The 22,311-nt window shown below is 46.1% G+C and overlaps 1 protein-coding gene across 3 annotated transcripts in view; it reads right to left on the minus strand.

The window, feature by feature from the left end:
- BANF2 (BANF family member 2) overlaps positions 1-22,311 on the minus strand; it is a 46,924-nt gene that overhangs the window by 4,100 nt on the left and 20,513 nt on the right. Inside the window, exons 1-3 of one of the 3 annotated variants that reach the window (XM_006143646.3) lie at positions 14,886-14,988; positions 14,480-14,533; positions 8,119-8,247 (exon numbers count right to left, since the gene is read on the minus strand). In XM_006143646.3, the coding sequence (XP_006143708.1) occupies positions 8,119-8,244 (126 nt within the window). In that variant the 5' untranslated portion in view covers positions 8,245-8,247; positions 14,480-14,533; positions 14,886-14,988. Of the gene's footprint in view, positions 1-8,118; positions 8,248-14,479; positions 14,534-14,885; positions 15,047-22,311 lie in introns of those variants that run through there. The other 2 variants (XM_006143645.2, XM_006143644.3) reach the window with 2 other exon arrangements.

Genomic DNA, 22,311 nt, shown 5'->3' on the forward strand with positions numbered 1-22,311 from the left:
CGCTTTGCCTCTCTCTTACACACTCTCTCTCTGTTAAGTGCATGTGCCCTAGAGCAAATTTAAAATAAAATACAAGCAATGTAATTGCTTAGCATGATCTTATTTTGCTTTACTAATAGTCTCCCATTTTTTTTTGTTTGTTTTGGGTTTTTTTTTGGGGGGGGGAGATTTTTGCCATAGAACGCGTGTACTCACCAGACAGACAGAGACAGAGAGATAGAAACCGAGAAATCATCCCCCAGAGGGGATGGTCACGCCACAATCCCTTCTCCATTCTCCTCTCAGGATCTTGGGCACGCACGCACAAGTGCCCGGCGTGAGTTTTAAGCCACGGGGTCCAGGATGCGAACCGAGGTCAACTATGTGAGAGTCCAGTGACATAGGCATTACGCTAACTGCTGGTCCCATAGTCTCCCATTTTCAGTGGCAGATTTTACTGAGATCTTTTTATATCAACATTTTAAAAAATGAACATTTATGATGTTTCATTGAGCTATTAGCTGCAGATGTGAAAGATGCTGAGTGAATATGTCAGGATCAAGAGACATGGAGTTTTGTCCAGAGAGAGAGAACATTGATAATAATAGTACTTGAGCTGGCCTTGTAGCCTAGTGCTTCAGGGAGCCAGATCTCTCATGGCTAACCGCAGTTCAAATCCTGGCCCCAGAGGCTTGGGAAACATGGTAGATACGTGTGCCATGCATGCCCCAAATCCCGACAGGATGGAGAAATGGAAGATTATTGTTGTAGGACACAGTCCCTTGGGGGAGGGGGCTTGTCCCTCTTCCTTTCTCTGTCTTTGTCTCTATCTCTATCTCTCTTTTGTATCTGGTGAACACACATGCCTTCTGGCAATTAAAATCATAATCATAATCACAATTATGGCTTACATGAAGATTTGTCCAAAGAAACACTAATGATAATAATTAAGAGCAAGTGGCTGGGCCAGCAGGTGTCATGGTATTTAGGGCTCTTGGACTCCCACATGGCCAACTGCAGTTCGAGTCCTGGACCTGGTGGCTTGCTTCCTCACTTTCCCTCTCTCATGAGTGCATATGCCCTGTAACAAATCATAAAATAACAATAATGATAAACAAAAATAATTTTTAAAAAGAAGCAAGTGGCTCTTCTGAGCATCTCATGGACCGCACAGTGCTTAGATATCAGACCTTTTTTAACACGTCTAACTGTCACATGTGTCCCGCCCAGCCTGTGCTCCAGTTGGAGTCACTAACAGAAGCTAAGATGCCTGCACCCTCTGCCCCGTATTGCACATCCACGTCGTCTGCAGTCTGGCTCCAGGCTCGTTCGGAGGCCACGCCACTGGCAATCAGCTGGCTTGGTAATCAGAGCCTCCACGTCCCCACCAGGCTCAGCAGTCAGGAAGCCTGGGAATGTGAGGCGCAGGCCCCTGGTGAACTTTCCAGGAATGCTGCAAGGGGGAAAAGGGCCTCGTCTTGCAGCCTCAGAGCCAAGTGCAACCCGACGCTCCCTCCTTGGCTCTCTTCATCTCGCCTTGGCATCTTCCAATGTGTGGGGAGGAGGTGGCCTGCCCTCCCACATCATCCCGGAGGACTTGGCCCCACTCCCATGGGAAGCTGGAGTCGTGCGCTGCCGTCAGGGCCTTGCATGATGCCTTCTTGGTTTCTCTGCAGGCTCCAGAAATGGGTCCCTAACCAAGAAGAAAACACTGCTCCCTCCCTTCTTGATGCCAAGCTCCCCAAAATGCAGCTGCAGGGAGGGCACCAGAGAAATGGGGAAACCCTGAGCAGACATCCCCACCCTCCCACCGCCCTGCACAGCGGTTCTGCCACGCCAGGCAGGAGCATACCTTCCTGCAGCAGCAAGACGGGCTCGAGGGCAGACTTCACCTCGTCAAGTCCACACCCTGCAAAATGGCCGCCATTTGAGTCTGCACGGGGCCCAGAGGCTCTTGTGTGTGACTGTGTTGTCACACAGGTCCTGGCGCTTGTGACAGCCCCGGTTTGGTTTAAAGCTCAGCTGCTCCTGCCTCAAACGTCTTTATCTGTCTTTATTCATGACGGAACGTGTGCGCACACATGAGGGTGAAAGAGGAGCGCCCTCCACGAGGTGGGTCCCACTGTGGCCCCCCCTTCCTTCAGGCTCTAGCCCATCTGATTCTGGCCCAGGTCCTGGTGCCCAGCGTGTTTCAGGCTGACCCTGTCAGAGATCTGAACTCGGTCACCATGTGGGACCCGGCTTCTCTTGAGAAACACGTGGTGGCTGTGCCGCAGAGCCCCTTCCTTGAAAGAAGAGAAGAAAGAAACCTTCTTTTTTCTGGGCCCAGCCAGTGGTACAGTGATTAAGTGGCTAGATCTCACATGGCTGACTGCGTGGTTCAAGTCCCAGACCCAGTGCTTGAGAAGCACCCCAGGCACATACGCATGTGAGCCTGAAATCCGGAGAGGAGGATGGAGGAGAACGGACTGTGTCGTGACCACTCTCCAACCCCTGAGGGCGGATTCCTCACTTTCTCTCTCTCTCTCTCTGGCAAGTGTTCACACCCTATGGCAAAGTTATAGAACATATTTTTCTCTTTTTTGTCTTTCTTCTTTTTCCCCTTTCTTTTTCTTTTTTTCTTTAGAGAGACAAGCATCCTCAACAGCTTCTCCTGCCTCGATGCCCCAGCCTTTCCTACCTAGCCGGGATCACAGACACACGTGCACGCTCAGAGTGAACAGGTCAATCCAGGAACCGAACCCTGACCTTCCTGATGGCTCCCAGAGAAGCACGTTTTTGTGGCACCACTGCAAGGGGCCCAAGAGTCCCACGGACATGAGCGACAGACCTCATTCTTCTTTTTCCACTGGACTCTGCCAATCAGAAAGCTAGCCCTGGTCCACACTCTCTAAAATGTTCAGACTTGGGGGACCAGCAGTTGGCGTAATGGCTATGTTGCTGGACTCCCATGTAGTTGACTGTGGTTCGAGTCCCGGACCCGGTGGCTTAAAACTCACGCCGGGCGCATGTGCGTGCGTGCCCAAGATCCCGAGAGGAGAATAGAGGAGAAAGGATTGTGGTGTGGACATCCCCCCGGGAGGGGTGATTTCTCGCCTTCTGTCTCTCTGTCTCTCTCTGTCTGGCGAGCGCACGTTGGCAAAACCCTCTCAAAAAAAAAAAAAAAAGTTCAGACTTGGGACCAGCAGGTGGTATAGTGGTTAAGGCACTGGACTCCGACATGGCCAACCATAGTTTGAGTCCCAGACCTGGAGACTTGAAACTCACATAGGCCACATGTGTGTGCATGACCAAAATCTCGAGAGAATAGAGGAGAAGGGACTGTGGCATGGCCATTCCCTCGGGGAGTGATTTCTCACTCTCTCTCTCTCTGCTTCTCCAGGAAGAGCATGTGCCCTATAGCAAAACTCTCACTAAAAACAAAACAAAACAAAACAAAAACAAAATAAAAACAAAAACAAACTAAAGTTCAGCCTTGGCCATGACACTGGCCTTGTCAGACAGAGAGAAATGGTTTCAGCTTCTTACTCTCAAGCCTCTTACACTTCCCTCTGCCAAACCCCAGTCTTTAGCACTTACATGGAATAACCTCACATCGCTGCAAAATTCCAATGTGCAATGACAACTCTCCCTGGCTCTCACTCACTGCACGTTGCCTTTGAAGTCCTCGTGTTCTCCAACAGCTGACAGCAAACTGCAAGCTCGATGTCTCCCATCATCTCAGGTTTAGAGCTCTGCCTTTCTTTTGAATGTTCAGCCCAGGCCAGGCATTTGTTCTACCCCTCCCTGCTTCCTAGGTTACGTGAAGGGACTTTAAAAAATTCATTGAAAAATCGAATGAAGGGACCAGCGATTAGCGTAATGGCTATATTGCTGGACTCCCATGTAGTTGACCACGGTTCACGTCCCAGACCCGGTGGCTTCAACTCACACCCAGCATGTGTGCATGCGTGCCCAAGATCCCGAGAGGAGAATGGAGGAGAAGAGATTGTGGTGTGGTCATCCCCCCTGGGAGGTGATTTCTTGCTTTCTGTCTCTCTGTCTCTCTGTCTGGCGAGTGCATGCACCCTATAGCCAAAAAAAAAAAAAAAAAAAAAAAAAACCAACTCTCCAAAAAAAGAAAAAAGATCAAATGAAAGTATGAGTTTATTTTGGCATTAAAAAAAGGGACACTCATACAGTTTTTCAAAATACATATTTCCATGAACTTTTCAAAGACCCCCCCCCATGCTAAAAAAACTATTTCTCTAAAATTCATATTAAACTGGGGCCCTTCTATTTTATCTGGCAACTCTATACAGAAAAACATATCCAGTTTTATGTGGCTAGTTCCTTCAGGAATGTCAGGTTGTGTGGGGCCCAGGGCCAGCAAGGTGGGCAGGCAAGAGCTGGCTCTGTCCTGGAGTCCTGGGGACATGTGGGAGGCAGTGGCTGGCCACATGGAGCCTCCAGTCTGGACCTCAGCCTCTGCTCCTCTCCACCAAGTGCAACAAAGTGTCTTGAGAAGAGATGAGAAGCCCTGGGATGCAGGGAGTCTAGACAGGAGGGTAGGAGGGTAGGAGGGCGACAGCAGGCCCAGAGGTGTAAGAGCGAGCACAGCCTGGCAGGTAGGTGACGTGATGGAGGCGGCATGAGAAGCACCTTCCACACATCAGTTTTAGAGGCATCGGGTGCTGTGGCTTAGTTCCAGACTTGGACTCTGCCTCTATTCAGTTTTCATCTCTGTCATCCACCCCTTGAGCAAGTCACATGTGGCCTCTCCAGGCCTCAGTTTCCCCGCTGGTAAAAACGAAATGGAATTATGTAACCTGGCAGGATTTTTTTCTTTTTTCACGGTGGGGTCTTGCTGTGTTGATAAGACTTGCCTGCTGAGTTGCTGGAGCCACGGGCACTTGCCATGAGCCAAGCCCTTCTGTTAGATGAGGGGTTGCTCCAAGGCCTCCCTTGGGCTCAGTGTCTTAGTAGCACACGCCATCATGACTGGGTTCTCATAGAATTTCTTCTTGACAGTTACCTGAGATAAATGTATGTATACTTCCTCCATGCTGGGCACAACCATGGGGCCTGGATCTTCTTGTGTAGTTCTTGTTTTGTTTTGTTTTTGTAGTTTGCTATAGGACTTGCGCACTGGCCAATAGACAGAGAAATAAACCCCCCAGGAGAAACAGCCACACTGTAATCCCCTCCCTTCCATTCTTCTCTCCAAATTCGAGGCAAATATGCACGTGTGCATGGCATGATCCTCCAGCTATCAGGAACAGGAGCCAAAACACCCGGCTAGCAATATAGCATCCAGCCACCCCAACCTCCATGCTACCTGCTAATCCTTCTTTATGTGTTTTTTTTTTTTTTTTCCACAAGGCACATGCGCTTACTGGAGAGAGATAAGAGAGAGAAAGAGAACCCTTCAAGGGGGATGGCTATGCTGTAATTCCTCCTCGTCCATTCTCTTCTCAGAACTTTGGGCACACACACATACACACCTGACATGTTTCCAATCCACTGGGTCCAACACTCAAACCATGAAGTCGTACGTGTGGAATCCAGTGCCTTAAAACACTGCAGCATGGCTGGCCCGTCCTGTATTACCGTTTATGGTAGTACAAGCCACGGCCATTCTCACTCAGGACCTCAGTCAATGTGCCGACCCCAGGAGCCTCTCTCCTCTTTAGTCAAGTGGAGAAAGTGGCCCTCATCTCACTTGCAGGTGGAGGAGGCTCAAAGCAAAGGATGACAGTGACATTCCCAAGGACAGTGCCCAGAATTTGTGACTCTAGGAATGTATAGGGCCTAGGCTGGCACACTGGTTACTGAGCTAGCCAGGAAGGCATGAACATTAGGACACAACCCAGGGACCAGGCTGCACGCGGGTGAGCCAGACTCCAGCCCTGACTCTATGTAGGCGAGTGCTTGGATGCTGAAACTTTTCCGTTCTTCATTCATTCCTTTATCTTAAACGCATCTATCATCCCAGCCTATAATCCTCATTTAAAACGCAGTTTAATTGGAAAAGGCAAACTGTGGGGATGGAGCACACAGCGGCTGCCCGGAACTGAGGAGGGTGACTATGAAGAGCACAGAGGAATGAATGCCGGGAGTGATGGGATCATTCTGTCTTGATTACAGAAGTGGCTACATGATTCCATTTGTCAAAACTCATAGACGCTCATACTAGGAAAGATGGAAATTTACTGTATGTGAATCATACCTTAATAAATATATTTTAAAATAACATTTATTTACTTTTATTCATTATTATTACTGTTTTTAATTTGACCAGTGAGAGAGGGAAAGTGAGAAAGTAAGGCACCAGGTCCAGGGCTCAAATAGCAGTTGGCCATGTGGGAATCCAGAGCCTTCATCACCATGCCACTTTCTGACCCCAATAAATATATTTTTAAATGACGAGTCTAGTGAAAAACAACAATAACAAGACTCCACGATTATGAAAAAATTAAAACGAGGGTAGGGGTTGGGATAGTGGCTACTACTGGAGCTAGAGGATGGCATGGCCAGGAAAGAGGCATGAGAGAACCATCTAGAATGTTGGACACGTCCAGTCACTGGATCTAAGTGATAGGTACATGGGTGTGTATGTGTGTGTGTGTGTGTGTGTGTGTAAAAATTCATTTAGCTGCACCCTTCTTATCAATGTATGCTACACCACTATAGGAAAGTGAAAGAAAGGCCAGCCAGTGGTGTGGTGGTTAAAGCACTGGATCCAACATGGCCAACTGTGTAGTTCGAGTCCTGGACCTGCTGGCTTGAGTGTGTGCCTAAAATACTGAAAAGAGAAAGAAATGGAGGAGAAGAAATTAAGGTGTGATCATGCCCCATGGGGGGGTTGCTTTCTCACTTTCCCCCTCTCTCTCTCACTCTCTCTTTCTCCAGTGAGTTCACATGCTTTAGCAAAGAGAAAAAAAAAAAGTAAAAGGAACAATCATTTTAATTTAAAACATCTCCCCTAATCAGACTTGTGTCACTACCTGCTTGGGAATGGACCCATTGCCTTTATCTGGGCAGAAAGAGTCCAATCTCCCACAGTCGTGGAGCCCTGTTCTCTGCAGTAGCACCTCTCAGATAGTAAATTAGCCAGCGGGTCAGGGTGATATTCAGAATATTTAACGACTGGTGCAGAGCAGCATAGCAACCAGAAAACCACACCCAATAGTTCACGCAGGTGCAAATCAAACGGAATTATCAACTGTGTGTGTAGCAGTCCCCGCCTTTGTGGGTGACTCTGGAATACTTTCCAGCCTGGTGGTGTAGACCAACTTTGAACTGAAGGGGATGGGCTGCAGTTGCTCCGTATCAACACCTCTCTGGCCTGGGCGAGCAATGCCGTGTGAGCATCCAGCTTCCTTGATCTGTATTCCCTGACTTGGTTTTCTTTGGGCCTGTCTCCTATCCTTTCCTGCACTTCCAAGCACCTTTCTAATAGCCCCATAAAAGTAAATAATTACAAGGCCAGCAGGTGGCGTGGTGGTTAAGGGTACTGGACTCCCACACTCAAACTGTGGTTCGAGTCCCAGACTTGACGGTTTGCTTCTCACTTTCTCCCTCTCACTCTGTCCCTCTCTGGTCAAATTAAAATAAATAAATAAAGTTAAATAAAATAAGTTTTAAAATAATAATAATTACATAGAAAAGAATGTCCAGATTTCACTGGATATCCTTGAGGTCATTGCTGTGCTGGAACAATGACTTAGAGTAACTCACATCCCCTTACTGGGCATAGACATCCGGCAGCCATTTTTCCACCTGCCGTTGCTAGGTTGGTGTCCTGACGTAGGCATGCGAGATTCCTCCAGTCCCTCCATGGGTGTGGGGACTTGTACCCAAATCATCCACCCTGACAGCTTTGCCCTGCGGCCCGTTCCCATCTGCCGACCTCAATGTTGTAACAGCGAGCCAGTCATAGCAGCCCAGCAGCTCCAGGCTGAGGCAATCCATTAGCCGTCACCTACAGGCCCTTGAGGCTGCTTGAGCACGTGGGGTCAGTGCGCTGAGGCATGTGGCACCCTGCCAAGTGGCAGCTTTGTTCTTGGATGGCCCCTGACAGGGACACGTGGCAGAGACTGCCATCTGGCAGGGCTGAAGGAGTGAGGTTAGGAAGACATGGGAGAAGACATGAATTACCTTATTGAAACCTTTGGTGACCAAATTGATGGCGAGTTCTCGGCTAATCCCATCCACCCAGCCAACATCTTTTTCTCCAATCGGTTCAGAGAGGAAGGCTCTCAGCCTAGGAGACATGTGATCCATGTCCTGAAGCAGGAAGAGGGAGGGGACAGTTAGCAGATGCCCGGCTGCTCTGGTGTGAGTGGACACTGGGGAGCTCCCTCAGCCCACCAAGGTCCTGGGCAACAACAGATGGCAGGCTTCCTCCCATCATCCAACACTACTGGGGATTTTCCAGTGCCACATGCTCTGCCCTGCATTGGACACGTCCATCCATTCCCACCTGGAGGACAAAGAGAAGGGTAAGGGTGGCCACAGATGTGTCAAAGACATTCCCATGAACAGGGCATGCTTAGTATTAAAAACTGCCATGGGTTTCTTTTGGACTATTTCTACCCTAAATGCTTAAAGAAATGGCTTGCTTTGCTTAGCTAATTAACTTACCTTCTCATTTAACCACCTTCTCGTTTAACCACCTAACACACTTAACATGCCTTTTTTTGAAAAGAATTATCTATTTAATTTTATTTATCATTATTGTTACTATTATTTTTTAAGATTTCATCACAGAGAGAGAGAGAAAGAGAATGAGAAAGCAAACCACCAGGTTCAGAACTTGAACCGTGGTCAGCCATGTGGGAGTCCAGCACCTTAACCACCACGCCACCTGCCGGCCCCACACACTTACCATACTTTGGGTATTTTATCATACTCTGTAACAGTTGGTTGTTTGGTTGCAACTAACAGAAAACTATTCAACATATTAAGGATCAAATATGAAGGATGATATTACATAACTCAAAACCCAGGAGTAAGAGTGGACATAGTATAACCAGGGCCCAGGTCCATTTCTCCACAAGTCTTTCAGCTTTCTCTCCTCGTGTTGGCTTCCTCTCCATTGGTTCCCTCACGGAGATGAAACAACCCTAGCACTCACATTATCCAACAGTGCCACTCAAGAAAAAGGAAGGGAGAGAGCTGAGTCTCTCAGAAGTTCTAAGCAGATGCCTCAATCCAGTCTCTAAGATTTTTACAGTGTCACCAGTGTGGGCTCAGTCATGAGGGAGCCATGTGCCCCAGTCCTAGGTTTCAGAGCGAAGTTAGCTTTCTCTAAGCCATACAAGCTGGGAGTTCAAGTGAACTGACCTGAACAAAATCAGAATTGGCATCCAGAGAAGTGGAGATGGGTATTAAAGCAGTCACTATCACGTGCCACTACACGCCATCTCTTTGGCTATCAAATACCTACATACTCTCCTCTTCCCTTATGTAATCATCAGGAACAAACACATTTGGCTGGGACCAGCAGTTGGCGTAATGGCTATGTCGCTGGACTCCCATGTGGTCGACTGTGGTTCAAGTCCCGGACCCGGTGGCTTAAACTCATGCCGGGAGCGTGTGCTTGCCCATGATCCTGAGAGGAGAATGGAGGAGAAGAGACTGTGGTGTGGCCATCTCCCCTCGGGGGTGATTTCTTGCTTTCTATCTTTCTGTCTCTCTCTGTCTGGCTGGCTAGCACATGTGCCCTATAACAGAAACCTCTCAAACACAAACAAAGAAACAACCACATTTGACTAGAATAGATTCATTCACCCTCTCCTCCAAAGGGTGGAACCTTGTGATCCATCCAGTTACTGGATATAGATTCCAGGTCATATTTTTTCGGGGGGTGTGCATCATTCTCCCCATCACGTCCAGAGGTACGGACCATGGTCACTCATGACCTGGTACCGATGAATTACATTCTGAATGCCACCACTGTCCACCTAGTCAGCAAAGCTGGAAAGAACACAGCAAAGGCTATCTGCAATAGGAATGTCCACGGGGATGGAGAGCGGCAGACACACTCAGCTGTCACCGGTCAGTCGTACACACAATATCCTGCTGAGCGGAAGGCTCGAGGATCCCCGCCCTGATGGCAGCAAGCTCCTCAGTCAGGCAATATGGCAGCCCTCAGGTCTGAGTTTGGTGCGTCTTCCGCTGCCGGGTTAACATTTGAGCGAGTATACGTGATGCCTTCCCAAGAGAATCACTGTTTAGCACCCTGTGCTTGGGTGTCCAAGTTCCAGGGGTGCCCTGAGGAATGGGCGATCTTGGGCTCTGGCCTCTCTGCAGCCAATCAGTTCCATTAAGAATGTCCCACATGGCCCACTGCAGTTCAGGTCCCGGCCCCAGCAGCTTGAAACTCACGCCGGGCACATGTGCATGCCTGTTTTAAATCGTGAGAGGAGAATGAAGGGGAAGAAATCGCGGCGTGGCCATATTCCCTGGCAGGGGGAAGAAGGTGATTTCTCACTTTCTGTCTCTCTAGTGAGTGCATGTACCCTATGGCAAAACTCTCTCTCTCAAATAGATAAGTAGGTAGGTAGGTAGATAGATAGATAGATAGATAGATAGATAGATAGATAGATAGATAGACAGATAGATATAGATACAGATGATAGAGATGGATAGATATGTATAGAATTTAACAAGCTTCTGTTGTTCAGGTCCACAGGCTGCCACTTAGAGCTGGCGAATTCTTCAAGTAAGAATTCTTTTTTATATATATTGTCATTATTATTATTTATATATTCAATCACTATACATCATTTAGATTGTAAAGAGACCTTACGCAGCATGATACACACCTCAGTCAGTCCAGTGGAGAATACTATACATGTCATCATCAACAGGTAATAAACCATATCTGTGTCCCACATATGTCTTACCTCTCTATTTTTTCCCCCATATTTTTCAAAATTTTCTTCCACTCTTCCCCTCTCCCACTCTCCTCCCGCTTTGCCCCCAGTGTCCATAACAATTTTCAATGCTTTTATGTCCTTCAGTCTTTCCGACTCTCCTCAGATAAGAATTCTTTCTTTTTTAAAGAATTATTTATTTATTTAATTCCATTTGTTATTATTATTTTTAAATTTGACCAGAGAGAAAGAGAAAGGGAAAGCGAGAAATCAAGGCACCAGATCCAGGACTTGAACCGTGGTCAGCCACGTGGGAATCCAGCACCTCTATCCACCACGCCACCTGCTGGCCCCTCCTCAGGTAAGAATTATTTAGCAGACAGCTGGCCTCTGCCCTTTGCCCACTGCCCTGCAGACAGGGGCATCTCTTTTCACCCCTGAAGTGCCTCCACCTGTACCCCAGCTGCATTTTTCAATAAGTTGTCCCTCTAGCAAGCTTGACACCCTTAAGATGAGGTGTTCGAGTGAGGCCTAGGGAACTGGCGGTTATCTATTTCCAGGGCCCGAACCTTTTCTCTTATAAAGTGACATATTTGCTGCCTGTGTTCTAAGTTTAGCCAGATCAAATGCCCAACCCAGCAGGACTTACTTATCAATTTCTAGTCACTTGAGGCTACAGGGCATGGAGGGTTAGCTAACCTTCTTTTCATCCCTCTCCATTCTCACCTAGGCTGCCTTCCCCCACCTTAATAAAGACTGCCAGAGGGAACAACACCCCAAATATTTCCTATAAGAGCTCCAAATGTCAGGGCCGTGGAAGCATAACATCTGTATCCCAGTAGAACCAGCCATTCTGCTGAAGACGTTCGCCATCTTCCTGGTTGGATTAATGACCTTGTTGTCACTGCCTGAATGGCTCTTCTCAGCTGACCCCACATTCAAAGTTTGCTCACTGCAGCATTCTCTTCCTGCTAGCCAATTCGGTGTCAGTTTGGACAGTTTCTGATGCGAGTAATATAAAGTTCAGTTCAAATCAGCTTACGGTAACACGGAGGTTTTGTTAACCTGTGTTATCAAAATGTCCAGAGGTAGATCAGGTATGGTTTGATCAAGGCTTTAGCTTGATTTCCCTGCAACTTATTTTTTAAGGAAAACGTTTTTATTAAGATGATAATTATCTTTTTTTGTGGGGATATGATGTGATTTTTCAGTACAAGACAATGTATAAAAATTAATAACTATTAATCAATATGGGTAATGGGTAATCGAAATGCCCATCACCCCAATCATCTGGCATTAGTTTCTGGGAACATCAAAATCCTTTTCGTTACTTTGGATTACATAGTGAGTTATAGTTAGTAAAATTCTCCCCACTGTACTTACAACACTGGAAATGGTTCTTCTTACCCATCTGTCATATTGTTTCCATGAATCAACATTCCTCTCCCTTTCTCCCCATCCTTCTCGGCCTCTAGTCATCATTTTTATCTTTCTACATCTATGAGTTTTTTTTTTTTCAATTTCATATGAGGGAAAACATATGGTATTTCTCTTTCTGTGCCTGGCTTATTTTGCTTAACTTCATATGACAGAATTTTGACTTTTTCAATGGCTGCATAGTATTCTGGTGTGTGTGTGTGTGTGTGTGTGTGTGTGTGCGCGCGCGCGCACCATTTTAAAAAATCAATTCATCTGCCGACAGACACTTATCCACATCTTGGCTGTTGTAAACAGTGCTGCAATGAATGTTGGGTACAGACGTATTTGCGATATTTACGACGTATTTACTACCTTTCCTTTGGATGTGCATCTGGTAGTGGGATTGCTGGGTCGCAACTCTCCTCAGATAAGAATTCTTTCTTTTTTAAAGAATTATTTATTTATTTAATTCCATTTGTTATTATTATTTTTAAATTTGACCAGAGAGAAAGAGAAAGGGAAAGCGAGAAATCAAGGCACCAGATCCAGGACTTGAACCGTGGTCAGCCACGTGGGAATCCAGCACCTCTATCCACCACGCCACCTGCTGGCCCCTCCTCAGGTAAGAATTATTTAGCAGACAGCTGGCCTCTGCCCTTTGCCCACTGCCCTGCAGACAGGGGCATCTCTTTTCACCCCTGAAGTGCCTCCACCTGTACCCCAGCTGCATTTTTCAATAAGTTGTCCCTCTAGCAAGCTTGACACCCTTAAGATGAGGTGTTCGAGTGAGGCCTAGGGAACTGGCGGTTATCTATTTCCAGGGCCCGAACCTTTTCTCTTATAAAGTGACATATTTGCTGCCTGTGTTCTAAGTTTAGCCAGATCAAATGCCCAACCCAGCAGGACTTACTTATCAATTTCTAGTCACTTGAGGCTACAGGGCATGGAGGGTTAGCTAACCTTCTTTTCATCCCTCTCCATTCTCACCTAGGCTGCCTTCCCCCACCTTAATAAAGACTGCCAGAGGGAACAACACCCCAAATATTTCCTATAAGAGAAAAAAATGTCAGGGCCGTGGAAGCATAACATCTGTATCCCAGTAGAACCAGCCATTCTGCTGAAGACGTTCGCCATCTTCCTGGTTGGATTAATGACCTTGTTGTCACTGCCTGAATGGCTCTTCTCAGCTGACCCCACATTCAAAGTTTGCTCACTGCAGCATTCTCTTCCTGCTAGCCAATTCGGTGTCAGTTTGGACAGTTTCTGATGCGAGTAATATAAAGTTCAGTTCAAATCAGCTTACGGTAACACGGAGGTTTTGTTAACCTGTGTTATCAAAATGTCCAGAGGTAGATCAGGTATGGTTTGATCAAGGCTTTAGCTTGATTTCCCTGCAACTTATTTTTTAAGGAAAACGTTTTTATTAAGATGATAATTATCTTTTTTTGTGGGGATATGATGTGATTTTTCAGTACAAGACAATGTATAAAAATTAATAACTATTAATCAATATGGGTAATGGGTAATCGAAATGCCCATCACCCCAATCATCTGGCATTAGTTTCTGGGAACATCAAAATCCTTTTCGTTACTTTGGATTACATAGTGAGTTATAGTTAGTAAAATTCTCCCCACTGTACTTACAACACTGGAAATGGTTCTTCTTACCCATCTGTCATATTGTTTCCATGAATCAACATTCCTCTCCCTTTCTCCCCATCCTTCTCGGCCTCTAGTCATCATTTTTATCTTTCTACATCTATGAGTTTTTTTTTTTTCAATTTCATATGAGGGAAAACATATGGTATTTCTCTTTCTGTGCCTGGCTTATTTTGCTTAACTTCATATGACAGAATTTTGACTTTTTCAATGGCTGCATAGTATTCTGGTGTGTGTGTGTGTGTGTGTGTGTGTGTGTGCGCGCGCGCGCACCATTTTAAAAAATCAATTCATCTGCCGACAGACACTTATCCACATCTTGGCTGTTGTAAACAGTGCTGCAATGAATGTTGGGTACAGACGTATTTGCGATATTTACGACGTATTTACTACCTTTCCTTTGGATGTGCATCTGGTAGTGGGATTGCTGGGTCACACAGCTATTGTTTCTCTTTCTTAGCTTTTTGCTCCTGTATGTCTCTTGACTCAGCCTTCCTTTGCATACCAGCTCCATCCCCAGCTTAACTCCCCTCCCCGAAAGGAACACAGAGCTCTCTTACCCTAGACGCTGCCAACCAAAGCCTTCTGCGGTTGAAATTGTAATATGCCAGCTCCTAAGACAAAAATCATGGTCTGAGGTGGCCTTACTCTGGGTTCAGAGAGAGTCAAAGCCTTACCCTTCAACACAGGGGCTATAGGGGGAGGGATGGGGGACAAAAATCAGGACAGTTACCACATTACTGGGATTGTATCCCATCCCATGATATGTACGATGTTAGAAAAGCAAGTCAATGTCCACCACATACTCTCCATGGGGGGTGGGCTCCCTGGTCGCTGCTGCTCCCCACCCTACCCTCAGCCCCATACTAGGAACTGAACCTGGCATGTAATAAACACCAGACAATATAAATGACCCCTTCCACCTGTCCCCCCTCCTGTCCCCATCCTCGCCATTCTCCTCCAGACCTCTCTGTAAAGTTGATCTCCTCTTGTAAGTGTCCTTGCCCAGGGGGTGTTTTGTAGCACTTTGAATGAAACCAAACTCTGCAAGAAGAGGTGACTGCGAAGGCTCTGATTTTAGCACTCAGGGGCTCCCAAGGAAAGTGGTCTCAACGTGTCGGCAGACTCTAGGAAGGGAACATAAGGCAAAAGAGGTTGTTTGGAGACCCCCGGTGCTGTGGGTTTCGGATACAGAGATGTGTGAGCCGTGAAAATATCTTAATGTTATGGATTTCAAAGACAGAGGGAGAGGAACTTCCAACAGGGTCCTCATGCAACAATCCACCCGTCTCAGCCAGCCCCAGGTCACGAGCACAGGTATGCACCCGGCGTGCACAAGGACAGCTCTGGATGCAAACCCAGGACCTTCCCATGTGAGTCCAGTTGAGTTACCACTACCCTGTGCTAATACATTGTTACATAATGGTCTCTCTCTTCAGCAGCTGAACATGAGGATCGCTGTTCATCTGAGAAAATATGTTTCCTAAAGACCAGAAAGAAGAACGTTCAATGCCAGGGCTAAGAGGTCAACTCCTGAGCACCCTCAGTTTTACAGGAAGGTGAATCAAGGTCTTGACCCAGCTCAGGGCTGGGCTGGTACTAGTCTAGCATTTCTGAACGAGAAACAGCCTGAAAGTGTCGCTGGCCACGGGAACTTTGCAGAGGGAAAATTCCACTCACTATCTATGTTGGATTCCTGTGAAGTTAAACATCTCTGCTATTAAACCTGCTAAGAATAAATGGAAACAACAACACGGTTATCAAAGCACCAGCAGCATCAAAGCCGGGTAATGATTAGGAACACCTCGAGTGTGTTTGTTTTTCTCACACACTGGCTCTCACTTCGGCCCTTGAGAACTGCTACGGGGCAGCGATTTTGATGAGCCTAAGGACCCCAGTAGCAGCAGGAGAGATCACAGTGAAAGGTCTCTGTATTCTTTGGATATCTTTGGCTGCAACATGGCTTCTTATTCAGGAGATTAGGCTCCCCCTGGAACATGTGGCAATGTCTAGACACCTTTTTACTTGTCACAGCTGGGGGTGGGGGTGCTATTGGAACCTGGTGGGTAGAGGCCAACAATGCCACTAAACACCCTGCAATGCACAAGATGGTTTCCACACCGAAGAACTACCTGGCCCCGAAGGTCAACGATGTCAAGTTTGAGAAACCTTGGGCTACCAGTAATAGAGAATCCTGACTCAAATTGTCCTATGTCATATTCTTTTTAAATAATTATTTTATTTAACTTTATTCATCATTATTATTTTTTTAAATTTGATCAGAGAGAAAGAGAAAGAAGCAAAGTGAGAAAGCAAACTGTCAGGTCCAGGAATCGAACCACAGTCAGCCATGTGGGAATCCAGCACTTTAACCACCATACCACCTGCTGGCTGCTATCCTATCTAATAAATACACTTCATCTTTTTCTTCGGTAGGGTACATGCGCTTCTTGGAGAGAGACAGAGAGAAAGTGAAAAGGCACCCCCCAGGGCAATGGCCACATCACAATCCCTTCTCCTCCATTCTCCTCTTGAGATTTTGGGCATATGCTCACGCACGCGCGTGCACACACACACACACACACACACACACACACTTCTCAGGTTGTGGAGCCCAAGATTCAAACGTCTATTTGGGTTGGCCATTTGGGATCCAGCCGCTTTAACTACTGGTTCTGATTCAGCAGGTCTGGAATGGGCCTTAGACACTATTTCTAACCAGCTCTGAGGAAATGCCCATGTTCTAGGCCGCAGGCCAACAGCCTAACCATTTATTTATTTGCTTATTTAAATTTTATTATTATTTTTTTTTTAGTTTAGTTTTATTTATTTTTTTTTTTTTTAGTTTTTTTTTAGAATAGTGTAGATTTATTTTTTTTTTTTTTAGTTTTTTTTTAGTTTAGTGTAGTCACCACCGAAAGACAGAGAGAGGGAAAGGGAGAAATCACCCCCCCACACCCCAACACACACACAAAATGCCTGCAGATTTCGCTCTGGTTCCACTGCAGGAAGGAGGGCCACACTTCAACCTGTTCTCCTCCATCTTCCTCTTGGGATTCTGGACAAGCATGCACATACGCCCAGCGTGTTTTTCAAGCCACCGGGTCTGAGACTTGAACCATGAAGTTGGCTATGCAAAATCCAGCTTAACCACCACACCACTGGCTGGCCCGGCCTAACCATCTCTAAGGGTATAAGATAGCAGTGTTCACTTGTCCTTTGGTATCCACTGTGGATTGGTTCCAGGACCACCACCACACCACCACCACCCACACCCCTCACAGAGACTAAAATCCATGGATACTCAAGTCCCTAAAAATGTAAGATAACCTCGTGTTGGTGAATAACGTACACTCATCCTCTCATACGCTTTAAATCACCTCTAGGTTACTTAGCATGCCTAATACAACATAAACGCTGTGGAAAATAGTTGTTCTACTGTATTGTAGGGAAGAATGACAAGAATGAAGTCCACACAATGTTCAGTACGGAATGGACCTGTCGTAGGCCTAACTGTGTCGTTCGTGTCACTAGCAGCATCGTGTTTTCCAACCACAGTCGGCTGAATCGGCAGAGGCAGGATCTACAGATCTGGAGGGCCCCCTGTGTGTTCGTATTGTCCTGCCACCAATTTCCAGAACTACTTCAGCTTGCAAAACAGAAACTCTGCATCCATTCCACTATGTCAATGTTGTTTCCCAATATCCCCCTCCACCCAGTCCCTGGCAACCACCATTCTACTTTCTGTCTCTGTGAATATGCCTCCTATAAGTAAAGTCAGTGTTTGTCCTGTGACTGGCTTATTTCACTTAGCACGATGTCTTCCATGATCACCCATGCCATAACTTGGATCAGAATTTCTCTCCTTTTTGGAAGCTGAATAATATTCCATTGCAGGGATATCCCAGCTTTTACTGATTCTTCCTCTTTCAGTTGACAGACATTTGGATGGCTTCCACATTTTGGCTATTCTAAATAGCACTGCTGTGAACCTGAGTATGCGGATGTCACATCAAGGCCCTATTTTCCATTCTTTGGGGCACATAGCCCAAAGTAGAATTGCTGGAATCATGTGCCATCAAGTTGTCAGGAAAGTCATCATGACGTGTTCTTCTATGCAAAAGTGCATCATGAATTTCCCAATGACCCAATAATTCTATTTTTAAATTTGCTTTTTTTTTTTTTTTTGAGGAATCATCACATAGTTTTCCACTGGGGCTATGCCCGTGCAATTTATTCTTTTTTTTTTTTTTTTTTTTTTTTTTTTTTTTTGAGAGGTTTTTGTTATAGGACACATGTGCTCACCAGACAGAGAGAGACAGAGAGACAGAAAGCGAGAAATCACCACCCCCCATGGGAATGGCCATGCCGAAATCCCTTCTCCTCCATTCTCCTCTCGGGATCTTGGGCACACAAGCGCACGCGCCTGGCATGAGTTTCTGCCACCGGGTCTGGGAACTCAAACCATGGTTGACTACATGTGAGTCCAGCAACATAGCCATTACACTAACTGCTGGTCCCTATTCTTAAAATTGATATCACATTAGACTTACATGGGGACATGTATGCGTTACAGACGTGTGGGTTACTCCACCAGAGAGAGTTTGATTTCACTAACATGGGATGTTGGCCTGGACATTAGAATTGTTTAATGATCCCAATTCATGGCAAAGTTTGAGAACCACTGCTTTCTCGTTTGCTTTACCCTCATATAGTTCTCAGCAGTTGGCTAGGATGAGGGGATTCCAGCTGGGTGAGACTTCATGGTGGGCTCTGTACTGTCTACATCTCCATGCGGCATATGCTCCAGCTCCCAGCGGTGACTACCCAGAACCACGGGGCACATCCATCTCTATCAGTCATCCCTGGGAAGACTCAACCACAACCCGAAGACTTGGAAGTCCAAGAACTTCAGAGCAGACGGATCTCAAAAATGACCTGCTCCTCTCTTTTTCTTCCTTTTTAATTAAAAAAAAAAAAATGAGGATCTTTACTTGAAAGAAAATTTTGACTTGGCATCCTTTTACATGAAATAGATCAAAGCAGAATTACTCTATTGATCTGGGGATGAAGTGAAGGCACCAGACCCACCTTACCCCAGATACACGGAGACGTCCGCTTGGCTTCCCTATACTCCCAAACTCCTCTCGAATCTAATGTAAACCCCTTATTTTGCCCATATGAAAACCAAGGCCCAGGAATTTAAGCACCTACTCCAGATCAGGCACCCAGCAAAGCATGTTTGGCCCTCTGTCAGCTCGGGAAGCCTCCCTCCTCCGAAGGCCCACGCATTTCCTGGTGAGCTCCAGGACTGGCTGTTTTACTGTCAGAACGGCCAACACTGGGCCACCAGAGGCAGACCTACGACAAATGCCTGAACGTCACCCTGCCCTGTCAAAGATTCTTGTATTACAGGGCGTTCTCTCAATTATGTATCTTGAACCACAAAGTACTGCTTGGGGAGAACACGTTGGCAGGGAATGACCTCAATCAATTCTGGGTTTAGATGATTAGAGAGCCACCTGTTTAAATAAGGAATAAAGGAGTCCATGGAATTTAATCACGATTCCCAACGGAATGACCTCCCCGCTGCAAATGTTTGACAGCTTTTAAAGGTCATTTTTAAAAGCTGTATGATAGGTCTGATAGCTGACCACAAGTATTGGAGAAATGGGGGGGGTGGGTAGGAGGATTGCTTGAAAGCCAGAAAAAGGGGTATTTGGGGCTTGGCTTTCTTTCTAGTGTAAATATTCTACACCGATTCAAAAGGTGACAGCATTAGCTGAAAGTGAAGCTGTTGTTCTCTGAAAATTGTACAAGATGACACAAAAAGCCACTAGGATGCTATTGTTTTCTTGGGCAGTGGTAGCTCTGTTTTGCAGTGTTGGATCCATGTGGAAGACCCTGGGCTCAGATCTCTGGCTGACCTGTACATCCCAGGCATGTGTGCTCACAATCCTGGCAGGCTGGAAAGCAGAGAGGGGCAGGAGGAGGGGAATTGTAGCGTGAGACTCTGTCTATACTGCTTGTCCTTTTCTTTATATCTCTGTCACGAAAGAAAGAAAAATTTTTTTAATTACCCCCCATTTTTAAAAAGTTATTTTTTTTAAATGTGAATGGAAAAGTACAATATTTCTAAATATGTTGTTTTATATAATATGTGATTTTAAATGTGTGTAATTAAAGTATGACATTGAATGGAGTATGTAAGACTATTTTATCTATATCACTAAATATATTGAAATGGCCAAAAACCTTTTTTGAGGGATTTTTTTTTTTATACTGAGAAAATGAGGGATTATCTTATTTTTATGTTTGCTTTATATTTGGGCACATATGGTATTGCCTATTCCAGGGAACTGAGATGTTAATACTTAAACCTCGTGTTTTTGCCCTCACCCTTTATTGAGGGTGATAACGAGGAATGTTACAGGAAGTAGGAGGGGAAATATACATATGTAGTAACATCGTTAAAAATACCACTACCCACATTTTGTTCTATAAAATATCCCACATGATATATTTCTTTTAGAACTTAATGCTAAGGAAACGTTGGAAAAAACTGGTACATTTCTATTTTTATAATAAAAAGAATTCGTAAACACCCTATTTCCCTTTTTACTCAGCCTACTAGGAAGCTCTGGGTTAAATATAATGACCATATAGAGAAACTAGCATGGATTAACACTTCCCTCACTTTGTAGTTATATTTGCTTCCTTTGTTCAATGCCTTCACGTTCTCTTTCTGCCTTTATTTTAAAACTTAAATTCATGAACTCAAAGTACTCAAACCCTTCCTTAAAACCTGCTTTACTAAACAGTGAGCACCTCAAAGGCATGAAGAACATAAACACATTTCAACCCGAGCAGATTTCAGAGAAAACTCAGGATTCATTCCTATGCCTTTAAAAAACAGCAGCCTGTAGCACCAGGGAGGGGAAGAGGATGAGGGCAGCATCGACCCCAGCATTGTCCTTGCAGAGGCCTGGGGTGCCCAGTCTCCAGCCTGAGGAAGACAGGAAGTCTGTACCATTGGGGGCGACGGGGAGGGGCCTGGTAAGCTCACACAGTTCTTATCTTATCATGGCCCGAGAGAATGTCTGTCAGTACCACATCCTGTCTCTCCATACTTCTGCCCCTTTCCTCAGAGTTCCAGCCACTCCTTTCAAATGACAGAGAGAGAAGGGACAGAAGGTACCGTTCCTGGCACAGCCTGACTCTGAGCTGCCCTCTCCCCTAAACCGTTCAGGGTCCAAGGAGACACAGTAAAGCTTTGCCTCCCTTTTGTGAGGGAGCCCATGGCCTCAAGAGCTTCCCAAGGGCTCCATTTTGTTTGGTCAGTTCTCGAAGAACTTCTCAGGGTGTACTTGGCCCCCCACAGTAGTGGGGAGGGAAGGTCGGCCTGTGACCTCCTCAGCTGCTCAGGTCACACCAGCTCCTTCTCTGAGAAGACTGCTCCCCTTGGAGGACCTGAGCCAACTGGCAGCCATCTTTGCCACCACCTGTGGAGAACCCACCTGGAAGGAAGGCATGGTAGCAGAGGCAGCTCTGAGAGAAGGAAAGAGACAGACTCCCAGCAACTGTCTGCCAGTTTGGATTGAGCCATGCCTGGAGGTATCTAACCCTTGGGCTTTTCAATGATGTCAGGCAAAATAAACAAAATAGGCAGTTGTTTTTGTTTTTTTTTTGTTGTTGTTGTTGTTGTTTGAGAGGTTTTTGCTATAGGGCATGTGCTCTCGCCAGACAGACAGAGACGGAGAGACAGAAAATAAGAAATCACCCCCAAGGGGGGATGGCCACGCCACAATCCCTTCTTCTCTATTCTTCTCTGAGGATCTTGGACACACACCCATACACACCTGGCATGAGTTTAAGCCACTGGCTATGGGACTCGAACTGCGACATAGCAATTACAACTGCTGGTCCCAAAATAGGCAGTTTTTTATTTTTAATTTTTTTAAATTTGTTATATAGGGAGCATGCTTTCACTGGAGAGAGGCAGAGAAAGAGAGGGAAGGAATGTGAGAAAGTACCCCCCCCAGGGGATGGCCACACCATAATCCCTTCTCTTCACTTTTTTCTCTCAGGAATTTGAGCATATACACACACATGCCTGGCGTGTTTTTTCAAGCCACCAGATCCAGGACTCAAACCATGCAGTTGGCCATGTGGGATCCAGTGCCTTAACTACCATGCCACAGGCTGGCTGGGCAGTTTTGCTCAAGTTGAGATTGTACCATTTTTATCCAAGAGTCCTCACCAGTAGACCCCCAAGATGCGTTCATTCGCTCTCATTCATCTGTAGAGTGCCTACTAGGTGCCAACACTATGGCAGGGATGAAAGCACCTTGATTCTACCCGGAGACTTGGGGTACCATTAGGTCCATGCCTT

The sequence above is a fragment of the Tupaia chinensis genome, unplaced genomic scaffold (assembly GCF_000334495.1).
Source record: "Tupaia chinensis unplaced genomic scaffold, TupChi_1.0 Scaffold000101_1, whole genome shotgun sequence".
NCBI lineage: Eukaryota > Metazoa > Chordata > Mammalia > Scandentia > Tupaiidae > Tupaia > Tupaia belangeri.